The sequence below is a fragment of the Bos grunniens genome, chromosome 16, assembly GCF_055505025.1.
Source record: "Bos grunniens cultivar Pamir isolate PY7600 chromosome 16, Bosgru_T2T1.0, whole genome shotgun sequence".
NCBI classification, from domain to species: Eukaryota; Metazoa; Chordata; class Mammalia; order Artiodactyla; family Bovidae; genus Bos; species Bos grunniens.
In genome coordinates, this window is record NC_141180.1 from 14,015,078 (window position 1) to 14,030,295 (window position 15,218).

At 35.3% G+C, this 15,218-nt stretch overlaps 1 protein-coding gene across 7 annotated transcripts in view; it reads right to left on the minus strand.

Annotated features, from left to right (window-relative positions):
* The window catches only part of HMCN1 (hemicentin 1), a 537,476-nt gene that overhangs the window by 219,716 nt on the left and 302,542 nt on the right, over positions 1–15,218 (minus strand). For all 7 annotated transcript variants that reach the window (XR_015143096.1, XR_015143097.1, XR_015143098.1 and 4 more), the window contains 4 exons: positions 14,328–14,454; positions 11,555–11,709; positions 1,517–1,795; positions 715–996 (listed from right to left, as the gene is read on the minus strand). Coding sequence is in view for 4 of the 7 variants with exons in the window: in XM_086343341.1 (XP_086199467.1) it covers positions 715–996; positions 1,517–1,795; positions 11,555–11,709; positions 14,328–14,454 (843 nt within the window). In the remaining 3 variants the exon portion in view is untranslated. The remainder of the gene's footprint in view (positions 1–714; positions 997–1,516; positions 1,796–11,554; positions 11,710–14,327; positions 14,455–15,218) is intronic.

A 15,218-nucleotide genomic window follows, 5' to 3' on the forward strand; every position in this document is an offset into this window, starting at 1 on the left:
CCCATTAAGCAATAACACTAAGTTGTTCTTTAGAAGGCTGTTAAGTATCACAGTCATTTGGTACATGAAGGATACTTGAAATGGACTCTGAGATACATTTTACAATATGCATTTGCCAGGGTCAATAAATATACTTTTGACACACTGTGAATTTTTCTCAGCTGATCTAGCACTATGGCACTGCAGATGCTATGAGAACATAGTTGATTCATATCTTATGTTGTTTATTGTCATAAGAATAAGATAAGGGAACCTCAAAAATTGGGCCTGCATTGAAAGTTTCAATTCATAAAGAAAGAGAGACTCAAGCTACATGATGACTTCCCAAGGTCCACAGACTGTTTCTTGTTTAGCAGTGTTCATGACATGTTGTCACTCAATGCACAGATCCTGTCACAGATGTAAAAATGTTACTCATGGTCACAGTGAGAGACTGTGCTGTCACTCACTGCAGTCAGATATTGTCACAGATGTAAAAATGCATCTATATATTTAAAAGTGTACTTATCAGAATAAGTGGAAGATTTAGGTGGGTTTTTAGATCTTGGGACTCTGGTGGTCAATCCACCATTCAGTAATATGTAGTCCAGAGCTGAAGAGATAACTAAACCTTCTCTAAGACTGTTTGATTATTTCACGAACACAAAAGCATTTCATAAACAAGGCAGGTTGTGCTATGAATACGAGAATACAGGGGGTGGCCTTCTCATTTACCTAAGACATCAACTTCGTATTTGATTTCCTTTTCTCCTGCCACACTCGTAGCCACACATATATACTGTCCCCTATCGACTTCTAGGGCACTTGTGATTTCTAGTTTCTTCCCACCAGCTTCTATGCGGATGTTGTCACTGGCTTTCACAGGTACACCGTCTTTCAACCAGGTTAAAACTGGAGGAGGGTTGCCAGCAGCTTTACACTCCAGGGTCAGTGAATGAGCAACTTTCACTTGCTTATTCAGAGGCTCAGCCAGGTCACCTTCAATCACTGGAGGAACTAGAGGCAGAAAAAAGCAATATTTCAGGCAATTCTTTGGAATCCTAATGAAATAAAGGGGATTTTTCTTTTCACTCACACAGGTTGACTATAGGAACTATAGTCAAACTATAGTCATGTCCCTCCCCCACTAAGCTACTGAGGAAAGAATTTCTTGGTTCTGCTTACCTACTGTTCTAAATATTGTGGGTTACTCTATATACCATGTCTGGTTTACAAAGGACAAACTAGAGAGAATGATCTTAGTCCTAAGAACTACTTTACCTTCTCCATAAAAATCAAATGGTCTAGATTCCTAGGAGCCAAAGGCAAATGATTGACTGAATGAATGATCACTTCTTACTAACCTTAGTTTCTTAAAACTTTTTTCCAAATCATGGGACAAATTCTTCCAATTTCAATCCATGAATATAGAAGACAACACAAACCAGCAGGGATTTATCAGTGAACAAACTGGATGTCGGTGTATTAGGAAGCATAGGCAGAAAGCACATAATAAAAACATACATGTTTTCCTTACCATAGACGTCCACATGGAATGATTTTTCAGCAGTTCCAGCAACATTGGTTACTAGACACTTATATGCTGCTGAATCAGAGACCTGTGCTCGAGGAATATGAAGAAATTGTCCTTTTTCAACATAAAGTGCTTGTGAGCTGGATATGACTGGCTGGCCATCCTTATACCAAGTAATAGCAGGCATCGGAAGTCCTCGTGTTTCACATTCCAGTTTAATTATGCTGTTGATCAAAGCTGACACTTCTGTGGTGACATTCCCTCCTTTAATACTAGGTGGAACTACAAAGGATTTCAGAACACAAACAAGCCTTCTAAGTTTTAGCATCTGCATAAAAGTCTCAAATGAATGCTCCAGATGTTTAAATAATGCAGTAAAATAAATATGAATTAAAGACAATTAGGAAGTCTGTGATTTATCTACCAATAATTAGTTGCCTGGGGATTCCCTGGTGGCTCAGTGGTAAAGAACCTGCCTGCAAATGCAGGAGATGCAGGATCCATCCCTGAGTCTGGAAGATCCCCTGGAGTAGGAAATGGCAACTCACTCCAGTAGTCTTGCCTGGAGAATCCCATGGACAGAGCAGCCTGGCGGGCTACAGTCCAGGAGGTTGCAAAGAGTCAGATACAACTTAGCAACTAAATGATAATAACAACAATCAGTTGCCTGTCTTGTCAAAACAATCTTCATCACCCTCCTTTTGGGAGTCAGATTTCAGTAAAAGTAGAAACTCAGTTTTCATTTCAGGGGTTCATTTAAGTCCAATAGATCATGTTACTGTAACTAAGAAAGTCATGTTTAACAAACAAAGCAGAACAAAAATAAATCCCACTTAAAGTAAATACAGTAAGTTTGAAATCAGGCCAAGAGAGCAAAAATGTCAGATGAGGTACAACTGCATGCCCTTTCCCCTGGAAATACAAAAGGTCTAAGTGCTTTTAGAACCCAGCTACTGGTAAGAACTGTAGAATCTAACTTTTGCTTATATTTTTTTTTTTTTTTTCGAACCACAGAGAGTTCATTCACTAAACTATATTCATCTAATTGGTTGCATGTGTATCTTCCATAATTCAGCAGCCACATGCCTGGCCTCTCACACCACATGAGGACTGTGCTGCTGGAAAAACAACGCCACTGGCTCAAGCCCTGCTATATACTCTGAACACAATCATGTCAAGATTCTGCTATCATTCCAAAAGTTTAAGAGAAATCAAATGGCATGTGCCTGAATTTGAGTGTCTTATTTTTTCTACATAAACTTTTATGGTAGAATATTTTTCTTATGGGACGAAAGTTATGAGTTTTGGAAGCACAATCACAGAGGTAGAGTGCCATTCTCATCAACTGTATCAAGGGTACACACCATCAATATGCCATCAATATGCCATCAGTGATATGGCATATCACCGATGATGTTGACCTTCATCATCTGGTTTAGGTAGAGTTTGCTATGTTTCTCCACTGGAAAGTTAAGTCTCTTTGCCCTTTGGAAAAGAATCACTCTTCCCAGCCCACAGGTATTGGGTGGGGAGCTATGTTCTACTTCCTTGAGAGGGGGAGACTACCTACATAATTTTTTTGGAATTCTCTGTATGGGAGATTTGTCTCTCATCCCCACTTTATCTATTTCTATCAATATAGACTCATGGAGACTTATTATACTTTGAGTAAAATCCAACACTACATTATTTTATTGTTCAAATTTTTCCAGTTATGGCCACTGAGAACAATTCCAATTGACCCTACCTAAGCCCCTTTGACACACATCACATTATTTTAGTACTTTCTTGTTTCCTGCTCCTACTACAGGCTCCAGGCTCATCTATATTTTCCCTGCCACAGCCCTAGAAGTAACTATTTCTCCTAGAAGCTCTGGTTCTTTTTAGCGGAAAAGAATATTAGAAAACAATATCTGAATCTATGTGAAATTCCTTAATGTTTTCTGGTAATTGTTCTTAGAACCAGTTTATAGTGACAAACATTCACATACACATTTTTTCTCACACATAAATGAAGGCAAGATCTAGTATCCAGGCATCCCTCGTTTGATTGCACTTTGACTTACCGTCCTTTGCAGACATTGTATTTTTCACAAACTGAAGGTCTGTGGCAACCCTGCATTGAGTAAGTGTACTGGTACTATTTTTCCAAAAGCATTTGCTTACTTGCCATCTCCATCACATTTTGGTAGTTCTATCAGTGTTTCAAGCCTTTTCATTTTTATTATATTTGTTGTGGAGAGCTTTGATCAGTGATTTTAATGTGACTACTATAACTTGCTAAAGACTCAGATGATAGTATTTTTTAGCAATAAACTATTTTTTAAAATTAAGTTTTAAGACATAATACTTTTGTACATCTAATAGACAGGGAAACTAAAAAAAAAAAGTGTGTGACTCACTTTATTGCCATATTTATTGTGGTGGTCTGGAACCAAACATGCAATATCTCAGATGTATTCCTGCACTGTGAGGTGAATTTGATGGTAGAAGAATTTTTCTATAAAGTAATTTACTATACAGATCAGGGCAGCAGCTCACAAGCCAAGCATGGAGATGCTGAACCAAGTGTAGATTTTACATTTTTAAACAACTGGAAAAAAAGCAAAATAATAATATTTTGTGACATGTAAAAATTATATGAAATTCCAACTTCAATGCCCATTAAGTTTTATTGGAATAGTCATGTTCATTTGCTTGGGTACTGTCTATGGCTACTTTTACTTCTACAACGACCAAGTTAAATTATTGCAATAAATACCAAATATGGTGCTCTCACTGCTTCTCACTGTTGTTCAGCTCACCATAAATTTCAGTGACACAGTTATAACCCAATAGCATTTGAAGTGCCACAAATATCACCATACCATGATATTTTATTTTATCTTTATTACCAGTGCATATGCCTTACATCAAAACATTGAAAATAAAAGAGAGAAAAATGGGCTTTTACAATTATGTAAAGTTTAAAAATAAAATAAAATTTTAAAAAAAAATGTAACATTTTTAAAGCGCAGCACATTGTAGATTATTCTGTTCTTAAGTTCAATGGAAAAGCACTCAATTTATTTTTTAATAACAGTATAGCTGTTTTGAAAAAATATAGTGTTATTAAAATCAGTGTATACTAACTTTACAAGACTAAGCAGTCATCACAATATTTCCCACTCAAAGAAAGATAACAGATAAATTAATTAAAAAAATGGAATGTTTCCTTAAGCAGAATTTCTTCACAAAGATAAAAAGTCAAAATGAGCCTATAATTTAAGCTTCTTAGTGGCTCATTTGTTAGCCAAGGAAGGAAAGCCTTTAATTTAAGAGTGATTTAAGTATAATAAATCAAGAATGATTGCATTAGCAAAGAACTGTGTCTAATCAGTTTGTTTAAGACTATTAGATTTTCCATAGGAATAATTGCTTGAAGAGTTGAGAACGTTGACAACATTAATAATTTTATTTAAAGGGACTTTTCTGAACAATATTCTTGGCTCTTAACACATTGACAGATGTTGTTGATACTGCTTCGTTGTCTTTTATTTGATGAGTCAATGCCATGTTTGAATATACTGAAGAATTGGCCCCTAAGAATAGCCTGCATGGAACTGCAGATAAAAATAGTTTCAAAGAAGTTGAAAAAACATTAATTGATTACAGTCTGAAGTGGAATCTGTTAAGATGTGCTATAACTGACAGTGATAAAAAATACCATTAGTTTAGAGAAATTTACTAAGGTTATTAGAGAAATTTACAAGGCTTATTAAAATGTAAGGTTTTAAAAGTCTATCTTTATTCTTTGTAGTATTAATCAGCAAGCACTTGTGTAAAACATTCATGAGTTATTGAGCCAGTACTGTCCTTGGTGTATCTTACTCGCTCTTATGAACTTAAATACCATCAGTTCCATGAATTTTTGTCAGAATTAAAAGGTGAATATACTGAATTATCCTAACTTATAGCAGTTTAATGTCTTAATGGTGGAAAAGTTACATTTTAATTTTTTGAGCTTAGTACTAAGACTGAATTTTCTTTGAATGAGAATTGTTCTCAAACACCATTATTGCCTGTTGAATGGCTGTGGAACTTAGTTTTACTACAAACGTGACAATGTTTCTTAATAAATTCAACCTAAAATTATCCAACAAAATCAGCTCTTAAATATAAAATCTATATTGCTGATAGTCATTCTGTTGTTTGAATCATAAGTAATCACAAGTGGCTCTATGAATTTTCCACTCTGTCAAACAAAACTTAGATCTTGATTTCCCTACAAATTTGCAATGAATATATCTTCTGAACTCAACATTCAGTTTCAATAACATTTGTCAGACTTTGATGCAAATGCAGAATAACCTTCCACATTTAAAGTTCATATACCTCTGAAAACGAGGTCCTTCCATCTAACCCTCAATTGTAATTGATTAGCTGGTTAGCAGAATAGGAGGGTGAAAGTCAAATATTGAGAGAATATAACAGAATTCTACAAATGCCTTTCAAGTAATGAATATAATCAATTAAATCATGTTTGTGAAATGACATTAGTATTTGAATATCTATTTCCATGAAAAGACATTTTCAAAGACGAAATACATAAAATCTCATTAAAGTATTAACAGATGAACATCTGAATTCAACTTTGGTGATAGTAATCATTAACTTTGAACTCTCATTAAAATGTTATCCTTCCAAAGGAACTCCATTCTCTTTAGTAGACTTGTATTACAACATATTTTACAATTTTTATAATTACCAGACAGAATACCAAACAATTGGTAGATATTTATTTCTATTTTTTATGTAAATACCTACATAATATCATTGATTTTCTCACAGTCTGAAAAACCTAAAATATTTTCCAACTTTGTTGTTGTTCAGTCGCTCAGTTGTGTCTGACTGCAACCCCGTGGACTGCAGCACGCCAGGCCTCCTTGTCCCTCACTATCTCCTGGAGTTTGCCCAAGTTCATGTCCACTGAGTCACTGATGCTATATAAAGATCTCATCCTCTGCTGCCCTCTTCTCCTTTTGCCTTCTATCTTTCCCAGCATCAGGCTCTTTTCCAATGAGTCAGCTGTTCATATCAGGTGGCCAAAGTATTGGAGCTCAGTCTTTCCAATGAGTATCCAGGGTTGATCGATTTCCTTTAGGACTGACTGGTTCAAACTCCCTGCAGTCCAAGGGACTCTTAAGAGTCTTCTCTAGCACCACAATTTGAAAGCATCAATTCTTCAGTGCTCAGCCTTCTTTATGGTCCAACTCTCACAACCATACATGACTACTGAAAAGAATATAGCTTTGACTATATGGACCATTGTTGGCAAAGTAACGTCTTTGCTTGTAATTCATTCGGCTTGGCATTTTGCATGATGTACTTTGCATATAAGTAAAATAAACAAGGTGACAATTTACAGCCTTGACATAATCCTTTCCCAGTTTTGAACCAGTTAGTTGTTATAAATAAGGTTCTAACTATTGCTTCTTGACCTGCATATAGATTTCTCACGAGGCAGGTAAGGTGGTCTGGTATTCCCATCTCTTTAAGAATTTTCCACAGTTCGCTGTGATCCACACAGTCAAAGGCTTTAGCATAGTTGATGAAGCAGATGTAGATATTTCTCTGGAATTTCCTTGCTTTCTCTATGATCCAACGAATGTTGGCAATTTGATCTCGAGTTTCTCTGCCTTTTCTAAACCCAGCTGGTACATCTAGACGTTCTCAATTCAAGTAATGCTTAGGCCCAGCTTGAGGGATTTTGAGCATAATCCTACTAGCATGGAAAATGAATGCAATTGCATGGTAGTATGAAGATTCTTTAGCACTGCTCTTCTTTGCTATCGGGATGAAAACTGACCTTTTCCAGTCCTGTGGCCATTGCTGAGTTTTCCAAATTTGCTGGAATATGGAATGCAAAAGTTTAACAGCATCATCTTTTAGGATTTGAAACAGCTCAGCTGGAATTCCATCACCCCTCACTAGCTTTGTTCATAGTGATGTTTCCTAAGGCCCACTTGACTTCACACTCCAGGATGTCTGGCTCTAGGTGAGTGACCATATCATCATGGTTATCCCAGTCATTAAGACTTTTTTTTTGTATAGTTCTTCTGTGCATTCTTGCCAGCTCTTCTTAATCGCTTCTGCCTCTGATAGGTCCTTACTGTTTCTATCATTTGTTGTGCACATTCTTACATGAAATTTTCTTGGAGAGATGTCTAGTCTTTGCCATTCTGTTGTTTTTCTCTATTTCTTTGCACCGTTTATTGAAGAGGACCTTCTTATCTCTCCTTGAAATTCTTTGGAACTCTGCGTTCATTGAGTTGCATATATCTTTCCCCTTTTCCCTTGCTTTTTAGCTTCTCTTATTTCCTCAGCTATTTGTAAAGCCTCCTCAGACAACCACTTTGCCTTCTTACATTTCTTTTTCTTGGGATGGTTTTGGTCACTGCCTCTTGTACAATGTTACGAAACTCTGTCCGTAGTTCTTCAGGCATTCTGTCTATCATATTTAATTCTTTGAATCTAATCATCAATAGGTAAATCTACCTATTTACCATCTTGCCCTTTATAAAAAAGGTTTGTCAAGTTCTGCTATAAATAATTAGTTAATATAAATTCAAGCTACCATTTTTAAATCTTAAGAAAGAATATTTACTCAGACTTTAAATTTTAATTTCAGCCTATTGACATTAATCTGGAAATGCATATCAATTTTATGGCTCAAATTGTCTAAATAAACTGGCTAGCCTAATTAGTTGGATGATACCTTAATGAAGTCAAGAACATAGGTTCAAACAACCCCTTACCCTCCATGAATGTTTTACAAAGGAATATCACTTGTACTGAAAAGGGTTTGTTTAAAAAGTTTTTATTTATGAATTGAGAAAAATTACTCAAAAAACATTTCTAGCTGACAGCAGAACAATATACCATCTACTGTTTAAATTTCCCAGATAAATATTTCTTCCTGCTTCAATTTAATTCACATATACTTTTCTGAGTCCTGTACTTCTGTTTGGAATCCATTGTACATTAAAATGTATCATGTATATACACTCAAAAACTTTTATACCATTTGGGGAAATTCTCAGATCTGAAACTTATGCATGATTAAGTTAAAAATCTTCACCTCAAACTACTAGCTATGAATTTGCACAATCTCCCCATAGGTTATTAAATGCTCATTTATTTCCTTTTCCTTTTCACATTCATTTCCCCCCATATCTTTTATTTTTCACTCATATTTTCTCTCCATTTCTTTCCTCATTCAGGCAAAATGTGCATTTCTGCTTTTCAGGTACATCAGATCCACCTGCTTTATCCTCACATAAAGAAAATGAATGAATCAGCTGCGGTGAGAAACACATTCTCAACCTGAGATCTATATTAGCATTTCTCACAGTTCATCCAAGTATGGTATATGTTTCATTTATTCTTATAAATAAAAACATTTTCGCAAGTGAAATAAAATAAGCTTAAGATTACACACTCAGAGGTGTAGACAAGCTTGCCTGAGAAGAAATGGTATTATTTCCTGAATTATAATACTTAAAATTTCAGTGTTACAACCCCTTTCATCTCTGACAATCTCAGAAGGTTTAATCATTCATTACAGAGTCCTCTCTTCTGTGCCTGAGGGCATGATACTGAATGAACAAGAGGATCTGAAATGAAAGGATCCAAATCCTATGGAAGTAGGAGTCCCATTGAATCACCACAAGTATTCATCACAGACTTTGGCAACAACACAACAATGTAGAGAAGACTACTCAAGAGCTTAAGGGAGATATTGCACCTATTGTTTAAAAGCCTGGTTCTGGTAGGAGGCCAGTGGTAGCAACAGTACTTCTGTTTAACTTGGATGCCTATAGAGCTAATTTTTCAGTAACATTACTGTGCTTTGGAGGACATGTCTATTCAAGACTAATTTCTTCCACACGCTTCTATTTATAGACAGAAATGATTTAAAAGCCTGTATTAAGTAAAATCTTTGATTCAAGAAAGCTATTCAAACATTGTATAAAGACAACTAACATTAAAAAGGAGATCTGCAATTCAGTGAGGTTATACAGAAATCAAGCTATATTCTATATACTTCAAGCGGCAAGACAATAGAATAGTAAGTAGATAATAAAAGTTAGACACAACTTAGCAACTAAACAACAACCATACATATTTATTGAAGTTTCACTGTAAGCCAGGCAATACGTGTAAAGTATCCAGCAACTTATCCTTACAATTTCATTATTTAGTTCAGTTCAGTTCAGTTCAGTTGCTCAGTCGTGTCCGACTCTTTCGACCCCATGAACTGCAACACGCCAGGCCTCCCTGTCCATCACCAACTCCCGGAGTTCACCCAAACTCAAGTCCATCCAGTCGGTGATGCCATCCAGCCATCTCATCCTCTCTCGTCCCTTTCTCCTCCTGCCCAGGTGCTATTATCATCCCCATTTTAGAAATGAGGAACTGAAGCTCAGAGGGGTTAAACAATTTGTTCAAAGTTGCAAAGCTAGTAAGTGACATAAGTTGGATCTGAACCCAAGTGGGCTTACCTCAGAAGCCCAAGTTCTTATTGATGACCAAACAATCACTGTCCAACAGAAATACAATGACCATATATATAATTTAAAATTTTCCAATAGTCACATTAAAAACTATGAAAATGACACATTTTACTTAGTTCAATATATTTAAAATATCATTTCAGATGATAAAATTATTACTTAAGTATTTTCCTTTATATTTTCATATTAGGTTTGTCTTTGAGATCTTTCCTGGTAGCTTAGCAGTAAAGAATCTGCCCGCACTGGAGGACATGTGAGTTTGATCTCTGTGTCAGGAAGATTCCCTAGAGAAGGGAATGGCTACCCACTCCAGTATTGCTGCCTGGGAAATCCCGTGGTGGGCAGAGGAGCCTGGCGGACTACAGTCCATGCAGTTGCAAAAGAGTCAGACACAACTTTGTGACTCCACAACATTTTATATTTACAGCCTGTCTCAATTTGAACTAGCCACATTTCCAGTGCTCAGCAGTCAACTCTAGCTGATGGTTACCCTACTGAAAAGTTTGTCACTAGACAATTTATTCACTGAGCAAATATTTCTTGAGAGCTACTGTATGCCTGTGTGCATTCTATCAGACATTAGAGAACATGCAAAGCAAGGTCCTTCTGAAGTTTACTCTCCTTGGTGAGAAACAGCAAATAAGTAAATAAACCCATAATTAAGCAATTAAACTATCAAACAGTGATCGGTGCTCTAAGGAAAACTAGGACAATGGAATAGAGTCATTCTGGGATTGCTCTGGATTGGGAAGATCCTGCACAAGTTTCTGAGGCATCTGAACTTCGCCTGAGTGTCATATGCTACAGAAAGAAGACAGTGCAGGGAGCAGAGCCACCAATAAGCATGACTGACCTGATGAGTTCTACTCCTTTCTATGGTGTAATTCTTTGTGCCTGCAACAGAATAATCAAATACCTTCCATGGCTCCTGGCATAAAAATAAAATGACTTTAGCGGTCATCTTCCTCAGAGGATATTGAAAGTTTTAGTGAAACAAGGGCTACATACCTCTGATGGGGACTTAACTGAAAGAAAATAACAGCACTGCTTAAAATATTTAAATTATTACCATGCGGTCTGAAGAAAGGCCAAGATAGAATGAAAATAGAATAACTGACTTGGTTGCATAAGATCAACTTCATTTTATTTCATGCACCTCTACTCTTTTTAGAGCTCTTTAAAAACCTCTCTAGGTACACAGACATTTAACTTATCTTACACTAACAAATAAGGGAATACCTGACCTCTTAAGTGAGATCATATGAAAATCACTAGACCCTGAAGAAATACAAACTCAATGATAAAATGCATTAAAATTGGATACAATGTTCTAGCTTAAACCAGAAGAAGATAGGCTTTTTCCCTTGAAGTACCATTTAAAATTATTTTGCATTGAATAAAAGAGCAGTTAACAGAGTCAACCCTGATTTTCAATGTATAATGAGAACTATAATAATAGTAGAAAGCATAAGAAAGTCACACTTACTATAGATTGTCAGTTTTATATCCTTGGCTTGTTTGCCAGCTGCATTGGACACAGAACACTGGTAGCGTCCCTTGTCACTTCTTCGTGCATTCTTTAAATGTAAAACTTGTCCTCTGTCTAGAATTTCAATATTAGGGTCTCCCAAAAATAAAGGCCTAGAAAAAAATACAATTTTATTCTATGGATCCATTTTCATTTTCCTAAACATTTTCTGTTTTATTAATCACAACAGAAATCATTAAGTTGTATGAGTTTAAAAACAAAATAGATCAAAGTTGAATTTTTTAGTAGGAATCTAAAAAATGCAATGATATGATTAAGTACTCCTGTTCAGAAGAGTGGGATTATTAAATCATGTTATTAATGAAAGTTAATTATCACTTTGAGATGAAAGATTCTTCCTTTTAAACTTAAATTGTTGAACAGTAATAATAAAATATTTTATTTCATTCATTCACCACCCCCTCTCCTTTTTAAATTTATATAGATAGTTTTTCTTTTCTGAATGATGGTGGAAAATTTAAGTGTATAGGAGCTTCAAGCCAAGCAATATTACTTGTACACTAATATTATAATACCTGGAAAAATATTCACAATATATAGTTATTACTAACTAAAGACAATGAGGTCAAGTTTCCTAATAAGTAGGTATTATAATAAATATGAATGCTTTCATAATCATTAATACTGAAAGGTATTTATCCCAAAGGTAGTTCATATACATTTGCCAAGGAGTCTTTTCCCACTATTCAGTCATTTACCAACTACTATTATGTGACTGCTTTACGTTTGGTAGCAGCTTTATTTAATACTTAAAACATCATGGTTATTAAAGTCTATGATATCTTAAGAGTCATACCTTTAAAATCCCATTGATATTCTTTCAGGAAGACCTATATCTGGTTTTTAAAAAGCTGCAGGGAATTTGCCACATGATAAATGAATGCAGTCACTATTAAGACTACAAGATTAAAGTCACTACTAAGACTACAAGATTAAAGAAAACACATTAAATTTTCTGCGGCAGCATCCCTTACTATTCCTTGGTATGACACTTTGTTTGAAGTTCCCTAAAACTGACAGAATCAAGTTCCTTACTTTAATGTATTCTGTTTAAAGAAGTGGAATACTTGATAATGCTACTCAAATTTAAGCAACTTTAAAACTTTCACTGATTGATCACTATGCAAGTTTCATAAAAATTGAAACAAAAAAAGCATTATAATAAGGAAAGGTCTTCTTGGTTTATTGCCCCAACGTGAGTCTTTCCTCTTAACATTGTCAGTTTGTGTTCTTTCACAGATTTTTCTAAACCTTTTCACTCATAAACGTGTTGCTAAAGGAATCTCAAGTTGTTATACATAAATGGCATTGTATTATTGTTCTATTTTTCTTTTAACTTGACAATAGCTACGGAGATAATTTTGGTACCTATATATTGATTTTCTTTTTAATTGCTGTTCAGTGTTTCACAATATGACAATGCTGTATGTCACCTATCCATTCTCCCAAGATCAAGCTTTAAGCAGTTTTCCCTTTCTGCCATCATTGTTTCAGAGAGAATTAACATACAAGCCTTCCTGTGGAACAGACAATTGACTTCCCTTTCCTAGACAATGGAAGTATAACTGCTGTATTAGAGCACATGAACATTTAAATTTTAACTGATATCAAGAAATTGGCTTTCAGAGTACTAATTTATTAATACCTTGTTCCATCAGAGTATTATATCCTAACCTACCAAACTATAAGACAACAACTGATATTTTTCAAACTTCTATTTTTTTGCCAAACTGATCTATGAAAAACAAAGTCACGTTATTTTTGCTTACCTTCTCCAAATTATTGAAGGTGAACATCTTTTAAAACATTTATTACTTAACTATATAACTTTCTAATTGCCTGTTTATACCCTCCATACATTTTCCTATGTTGTCTTTCTTGACATATAAAAACATTTTATACAATCCTTTGTTTCATACACTGCAAATCTTTACCTTTTGCTACTTAAGTCTTAGACACCTACTTTCAGAAATTGTAAAAATACACAAACTATGACCGTGCTGTAATAAATAAGCTCTCATGAGCAATACAAATCATTGCACCTATTATCAATGTGGGCAAACCTCAGCAGCCCTTGAACTTGAAGTCTGGGGAACATTTAATTGCTCTTTAGGGGGTGTTCTTTTTGCCCATATAGTAAACTAGCTTAAGTATTTATCTTGATGTTATAAGCAAATTTCATTTTTTAATAATGCACAAAATTCCATGTAAACACAAGATTAGTTCTTTATTTGGATCTTGTATTTTTTCATTTGTTGCTCTTTGTGTATATTTGTGCTTAGTTGCTTCAGTTGTGTTCAACTCTTTGCAACCCTATGGACTGTAGCCTGCCAGGCTCCTTTGTCCATTGGGATTCTCCAGGCAAGAATACTGGGGTGGGTTACCATGCCCTCTTGCAGGGGATCTTCCCGACCCAGGAATCGAACCGGGCGCTCCTGCCTTGCAGGCGGATTCTTTACCAACTGAGCTATCAGGAAAGCCCTTGCATATATTCAGTGTATAACAAATTGAATTTCTCCATGTCTCTAAAATAAATTCCTAGCATTTATAAAGCATCTTATAATTCATAAATTTGAGACTATTTTTGAATATTGCTTTTCCTTCATGTTCACTTAAAACACTCTAGGTGGTAAGATAATTAAGAGGGAGAAAATCCACATCTATTTACAAACAGCTGGACTCTTGCAACAAATATAGAAAAAATACTCACTTGCCATCTTTTAACCAGCGAATAACAGGAAAGGGGGTGCCTTTCACCCGGCATTCAAGGCTGGTATTCTGGTTCAGGACAACTGAGACTTCACCAGGGGAACCAGCACCTATTATGGTGGGCGGGACTTAAACATAGATATTTTATCATGAAAATCTATGACAGCAAAAAGAGTAGAGGAGGGAGAGAAGATAATGATTTCTATAATATTTCAACAAGTTTTAATGTCAACAAGAAAATATTATGCAATAATCCCTTTTCATATCACATCTGTAGACCCAAATATCAAATTTAAATATAGGAACACATTCATGAAAGATCTGACAGCGGAAAATTACTTGGAAGAATTGTGGTAATAAAGAATTCATTTTGAGCAACATTAAATCAACACACAAAAGGAGTTTAGAATATAAATGAGCAGTGAAGCTCATATAATGAAATTTACTATGGTTATCCATTTAAAATAATGAATGACATAGTCAACGACAATCTGATAATGTTCAAATTCTACATATTATGCCATAGTGCTGTTTGAAATATACTACCCTTTTCTCTTTTAAAGGCCTCCTATGCTAAAATTGCATGTTAGATAAAATGTTAAAAGATTCACATTATGTTCCATGTGAAAAGGTGCTAGTTTTTATTCTTAGAATTATCAAGCATATTAAAGAGCTCCCATAAACTTCTCTGATCTTCAAATCCTCCCTTCACATCCTGTTATGGTGATTAACCATCATCTGCAGAGCTGTGTGTTGTACTGTGCTTAGCCGCTGAGTCATGTCCAATTCTTTGGGACCCTAAGAACTGTGTAGCTCGCCAGTCTCCTCTGTCCATGGGGATTCTCCAGGCAAGAATACTGGAGTAGGTAACCATGTCCTCTTCCAGGGGATC